This window comes from Dendrobium catenatum, unplaced genomic scaffold (genome assembly GCF_001605985.2).
Source record: "Dendrobium catenatum unplaced genomic scaffold, ASM160598v2 fragScaff_scaffold_156, whole genome shotgun sequence".
In the NCBI taxonomy this organism is placed as follows: domain Eukaryota; kingdom Viridiplantae; phylum Streptophyta; class Magnoliopsida; order Asparagales; family Orchidaceae; genus Dendrobium; species Dendrobium catenatum.
In genome coordinates, this window is record NW_021318618.1 from 1,084,825 (window position 1) to 1,091,969 (window position 7,145).

The 7,145-nt window shown below is 31.3% G+C and overlaps 1 protein-coding gene across 1 annotated transcript in view; it reads right to left on the reverse strand.

The window, feature by feature from the left end:
* The window catches only part of LOC110108480 (serine/threonine-protein kinase PBL27-like), a 30,485-nt gene extending 24,075 nt beyond the window's left edge, over positions 1-6,410 (reverse strand). Inside the window, exons 1-3 of the mRNA XM_020839149.2 lie at positions 5,881-6,410; positions 4,997-5,193; positions 4,446-4,635 (exon numbers count right to left, since the gene is read on the reverse strand). Coding sequence (XP_020694808.1) covers positions 4,446-4,635; positions 4,997-5,193; positions 5,881-6,016 — 523 coding nt within the window. The 5' untranslated portion in view covers positions 6,017-6,410. The remainder of the gene's footprint in view (positions 1-4,445; positions 4,636-4,996; positions 5,194-5,880) is intronic.
* Positions 6,411-7,145: the final 735 nt, after the last annotated feature.

The window sequence follows — 7,145 nt, forward strand, 5'->3', positions numbered from 1 at the left end:
GAAGAACGTACTCTCCAAAGTCTCCGGCGAAGCCAAGAGCCCAAGACAAAACCTAGATCTCAAAGAGAAAACTCAAATTCAAGATGAGGAGCCAATCCCCCCAAAACTCCTAATTATACGAATTAATCATAAAGGACAATAATGGACTTCCTAAAACAGCCTCCCATTCAAAAATTTTCCCTCCCCCATGCGTTTTAGCCGCTGTTTGGGCCCCCCGACTCGCGCTCCGCGCGTTCCGTCTGGTTCCGCCCGACGTTGGTCCGTCGGGTGTAGAACCGGACCGGTCCAGCTGGGACCGGTCCAGGCGTAACAGAATTCTACTGATAATATTCTCATTTATTTCACTATCACTTTGAAAAATAAATCCGAGATATCTAAAACATATACTCTTTTTAATAACTTGATCACCCAAAGTCACAATTCCACACTAGATCTATTAATACTAAAATTATACTCCATGTATTCGACTATGGATCTACTCAAATGAAAACATTTAGATTCTAAGGTTGAACTCCATGATTCAATTTTTTCTTCAACCTCCTAAGTCTGATTAACAAGAAGAATATCATCAGCAAAAAACATACATCATGGTACATCCTCTTACAAATGTGTAGTAAAAACATTCATAACTAAAGAAAAAAAGAGATGGGCTTAAAGATGATCCTTGATGTAATCAAACTCAAATAAAAAATACTCGATCAAACCACATTGTGTTTGAACACAAGTAATAGCTCTTGTATGTATATCCTTATTTGAATATAAGCATTATTAACTCCTTTCTTTTCTAGAACTCTCCAGAGAACTTCTCTTGTCATTTTATCATATGCTTTCTCCAAATAAATAAACATCATATGAAAATCCTCCTACTATATCTATACTTCCATCAAACTATCAACAAATGTATAGCTTCCAAAGTAGGCCTATCTGACATGAATCCAAATTGATTTTGAGAAATATAAGTATCACGGTAACCTATGCTCAATTACTGTCTCCCATAGTTTTAATGTATGACACATTAACTTTATTCCTTTATAATTCACATGCACTTGTGCATCACCTTTATTCTAAATAATAATAACCAACACACTCTTTTCCACTAATTTGAGATATTTTTAATCTTCAAAATAATATTAAAAAATTTAGCTAACAAAGAAATTTCTTCATCTCGTAAGCATTTTCACATCTCTATTGGAATATCATCAAGTCCAACTGCTTTTCCAAACATTATTTTTTTCAAAGTCTCTATAACTTTAATTTTACTAATTTGATGATAAAAACAAAATTCTCAATTTTCATTTAGGGTGTCAAGGCCACTAAAGTCAATCGTATTCTCGTACTCTTCATTAAAAAGTTTATCAAAATATCTCATCCACCTATGTGGAATATCATCTTTTAATAAAAGCATTTTTTTAATCTTTATCCTTTATGCACTTCATTTAAACTAGATCATAACTTCTCCTATCTTATAGCTTAGCTATTTATACATACATATTTTGCACGGCTTAGAATCTAATATATTATATAAATCATTAAAAGCTAAATTTTTTTGTAACGCATATTACTTTGTTAGACTCTTTATAGGCCCCTCCCCCAATTTTCTGAGTTTTTTTATTTTGATACTCCGATCACATATTTTGCATCATTCTTAATTATATTAGCTACATTTTTCACATAATATTAGATTCCTCGCCCACCATCAACACCTTGAGATCTTGAATTTTACTCGCAAAAATATTTTGTTAGCATTATTTAAATATCACCATCTAATCCTAGAAAAATATTTTATTTTATTTTTTATATTCCACCCCTTCATCTTAAAGTCCAAAACTAATAAGCGTTATTGCGTATATAAAATTTTATTTGAAATGACCTTATAATATTTGCAATCTTAACGATCTAATTTTTATATAAAAAAATAATCAATCTTAGTTTCCATATATCCATTCTTATAATTGATAAGATGTTAATCTCATTTTTTAAATAAAGTATTAGCAATTATAAAATCATAAGCTAGAGTAAAATCTAATATGATCCTACCACCTTCATTAGTATCTCATAACTCATAGCTATCGTGAATGCTTATAAAATCTTCTGCCAATCTACCAACATATCCATTTAAATTATTTCTAACAAAAACACTTACAACAAGAGGTCTCGTATTAATTATTCTAAGTTATTTCAAATTTTTAAATTGGAACACATCCAAACCTACTTGAGGAGTATAAACATTAATAATATTAATAATTTTAGCATCAATAACAATCTTTAAAACTATAATTTTAACTCCAATTTTATTAATTTCTATAATATTTTTCTTTTAACTCTTATTTATAATCACGCCTATACAATTTCTAGTATGTCTCCTACCTGAATATCATAGTTTAAATCCTAAACTATCAATTTTGTTAGCATTATCTCCAACCCATTTAGTTTTCCGCATGCATGAAATATTTATCTTCCTATGAATTATAATATATATTGATTCAATTTATTTGACTGTAAGAGAGTATATATTCCAAGTTTTTATCTTAATTATAGTTTCATGAACTAGCTTTTTTGCCCACATCCATCCATGATGCAGGAACCTTTAATTATTTACGCTACACCCAAATTCTAAATAATTCAAAATTTTACTATGCATTCATTTTACTTCAAACCAAACACCAATATTTCAAAACCCTTGTAATTGAAATTCTTTACTCCCATTTTACTTTAAACCAAATAACCCCTAATTATGTATATATAATATCAAACAATACTATTTCTAACTAATTATTTTGTTAGTGTCATGTAAAAATAAATCTTTATAATATTTTTAATTTGAAAATAATTTGTACTATATTTCTCATGGATAAGATTAACTAGCTTTAAAATTTCCTAAAGGCAAGGGGCTTAAGTTAGTAGAACAAAGTTAGAGTACAAGCTAAGAAATTTTAGTGAGCATAAAGTTTGTACTTAATGGGCAATAATATCATGATCAAATGATATCAAGGTGTATTAGAATAAGCACATATGATTTATTATATAGAAAAATAGGTTGTAAAAGATATTACTTCTTAAGATTGGGTGGTTAAAACATCAAAGTATGAATACTATCAAATAAGAAAATATCTTGAAGGTTTAAAAGGTAAATTTCATAAACAACAACAACAACAGGCCTTTATCCCACTATGTGGGGTTAGCTACATGAATCGTTTTTCTCCATTGTATCTTGTTAAGAGTAAAATTCTCATCTAAATCTAATAAAGAAAAGTCATTTCTAATATTTTCTAACCAAATTTTTTTTAGGTCTATAAATTTCATAAAATAACAATTAATTTGATTATAATACATTAATCCAAAGTGTTTTTTTTTTTATATATGAATCCAAAGTGCTTGAAGATAAAGAAATTACTAATAGCTATATGTGATAAGAATCAAAATGTTAAGATGAATATGTGATAAAACTAGAAATGATGGATTAAAAAAATGTAAGAAAAGATGAAGCAAAGGAAAATGCACTTATATGGATTGGATATGTATGTACAAGGAAGAGTAGTGCCAATAACAAGTATATAATATTTATATTGAGAAATTAGGAAGGAAAAGGGGTAAGCCTAAGATAACATTAAAATGGTGTACCATGGTTAAAAATTTGTAAATTAATTTGCGAAAAATAGAGCTAACACATCCTTCAAAACTTACATGTATTGAATGGAGAAACAGGACTCATAAAATTAACTCCAAATAATTATGATAAGATAAATGGTGATGATGACAATGATAATAATGAGTTATATAATACAATATCAATATTAAGTTGGTATATGAATTTTATATATATATATATATATATATATATATATATAATTTGTCTGGATTTAATTTAAACGTACCCTAAGGTTACATGCTCAAAATAGTTGCAACCTTGTAAATGTTTAAGCTGGAAAAACATCAACAAATTCATTATCAAGCAGCGGAGAAATGAGAATAACCAAAACAAAATTGTCCAAGACTGAAGTAATATGCTTCTTTTACTGAATTTCCCAATCAAATTACCACGTAAATGAAAGAAAGGTGAGAAAACTACTATATTGCACCATTTGTAACATACAAAGCTATGCTAAAACCTGCCTTTCCAAAGAAATGCAACCTTGGAACAACAAACAATAAGGAACACCAATGGATTATAATTTATGAGATAGTCATTGAAAGCAAAGGCCCAGATATCATCATACCTAGGACTTTCACCAAGTTTTATTATTTAGGGGAATGGGGCATTTAAAGCAATTCAAAATCCCAATAAAGCAGCAATAGGCATAAAGGAAAACTTTAGCCAAAACAATCCTTGAAGCAATAATGAGTTATTATAGTACTTGAAATTGCCAAACAATTAATGTAGAAAAAGGAAGGGTAGAACAATATAAATACAGAATCACAATAGTGGCACAAGCAAGAAATCTAACCATGTAAATGATCTTCCAGTGATCCCAAAGGCATGTATTCATAAACAAGCAAGCGTTGGTCCCCATCAGCACAGTAACCAATTAGATTGACAAGATTTTGGTGATGTAACAGGCTAAGCATGAGCACCTCCACCAAAAATTCTCTATTTCCTTGCAGACCATTCCTATCTAACTGTTTCACAGCCACAATCTATTAAAAATAACATTTCATCATTCTCTGACATGGAATCAGAAAAAATAAAACCCATATGGAAAATAACCACTAAATGAATAATAAAAGATGCAAGTGTAAAGAGCTTATGATATATAGTTCCAGTGCTATGAAAGAAATATGTCGGATGAATTCTAGAAGAAAAAACATTGTCACCTTATCGAACTCATTCACTAGGAGAAGATTTTAAACTTAAAAAAAAAATGAATAAATAAACTGATCTGCAATATTCTGCATCAATTCAGTGAATTTGAATTTTCTGCTCCAAAAAAAATGCTAATTCAATTAAAAACAGATTCATCAAACCAATTGGCACAATTAGACTAGAAATTGTTCTAACCTGTCCATTCTCCAAGCGGCCTTTATAAACCCGGCCAAAACCTCCTTCACCTAACAAGCACTCTGGTCTAAAATGCTTAGTAGCAGCAGCAAGCTCCCGGAAGGAAAATGTCTGAGCAGCAATATGTGCTGTGTTTCCTTCTTTGGGAACTAATGCTTCCTTCTTGGACTCTGAACCGTTACGTGACTTAGATTTATCTATAAAATCAATTAGAAATGAATAATAAATACATTAGAAAGTTGCTGGGGACAAACAAAACAAGGAAAAACAAAGATTCCTAGTAACATGGCACCAATTTGCAACAACAGATTACTTCGAATCATGACAGACTAGCATCCATAGAAAAGGACAAATCTGACAGATATCTTTCAAATTTTCCATTTAGCAGGTCAGTTTCAAAGAAGAAAAAAAAAATAGCACAGATAGATTGCTAATGAAACAGATTTTCTCATCAAATTGCATTCTTCCTAAACCACATAGAACAGCAGGGGAAGCATTTTCAACCACGAAAGTTCAACTTTGGAATATAAAAAAACCAATCAAATTGGACTTTTCCCAATCCAGCCTTAAAGCATGACTACTAAAAATACTAATTTGCCAACCATAGCAGAAGGCGTCAAGAGCTATTCACATGCAGAATCAAAAGAACTGTACATCAATAGGCAGCTTCAATCTTCAATTCCACCATCCTAAATTAAAATAGAATAAAAGCCTCTCATCACGAAACTTACATTCAAACTCCACACCGCTCCATCGATTTCTCTCAGACGCATAAGCCGTTAGATCGAGCAAAACCGAAGCGCAACAAACACCATAGACCAACCAAGCTAAACCCTAGCTAAAATATTCGTTTTTACCCAAATTACGAGGAGAAAAACGATTACCCGAGTTAACCCTCATCACTTGGCTCGTTGACAGCGCCGATGCGGCCTCGTTCCTAAACCCCCCTTTCCCCCCTTCCACATCCACCTTCTTATCCCGTCTGTTCTCCGAAGATCCGAAGCACGGAAAGCAACCCATTCAGGAATGCGAGAAGAAAAGCCAGAAAAAAGCACTATTTCCGTCTCCCCGTGGATCACAGACGCGAACTCATCTACAGGGATGAAAAAAACTTCCACGCAGACCCCATCGAAGTAAAACCAACCGGATATCCTAATTTGATACCGGAATTGATGGCGGGATCAATTTAGCTCTTTTTTTACGAATTAATGATACAGAGAGCCCAGAGGCGCAGGGCAGCCAAGAAGAAGAACGGGGAAATCTACGGAACTGTGCCACTAAAGCTGATTTTTTGCAGATTAATCACGGGTCTGGCTACTGTAATTAGCTACTGTACTACCCGTTCTGGAAGCTAAAAAAATATAATTTAAAGCCAATGATATCCGTTTACGCTGTCTTCGAAGGCGGATGGATGTTCTTGACGACCTTGATGAAAACGTGGTCTTAATCCTGTAATTATTATTATTATTAAAATAAGAATCAAATTTTGATAACCAAATATTTGACTTTAGTTCTTTTTTAATTCTTATTTAATTACATGTTAATAGACTAAAAAATAATTAAAAATACTAATTAATTAATAATATTAGAGATAAAATGAGAAATGAGTATATATGTGAACAATTGGAGTAGCTACAATGGAAGATAAGATTAGAGAGTCGTCTTAGATTTTCTGGTCATATAAAGTGTTGGTCTTCCAATGAACCAGCTAAGAGAGTCGATATATTAGATCGGGCTAAGGGTGTCAAAATGGATTTTCGAATCAAACTTGGGTTCAACTCAAAATTGATTTGCCTTCAATTGATCCAACTTGAACTCAACCCGATTGGACAAACGAGTTAGAAATTTAGATCTAAACCTGGCCTGACAGGCCTTAACCTAGGTTGACCAAACGATTGGCACATGTTAGAACAATTGGAGATTTTGGTGCTGTTACATGTTTATTTTGCAAACTGATTGCATTAATATTTTTTAAATAAAATGATTTATTTTATGAATATTATTTATAATTTTTAAAATCCAAAATAATTTATATGAAATTTTATACTAAAATTGATTAAACTAAATAATTGTATTGTTATTATATTATTATTTATTATAAAATATCTTAAACCATTATAAACTTTACTTTTTATCCAAGATGCATTCG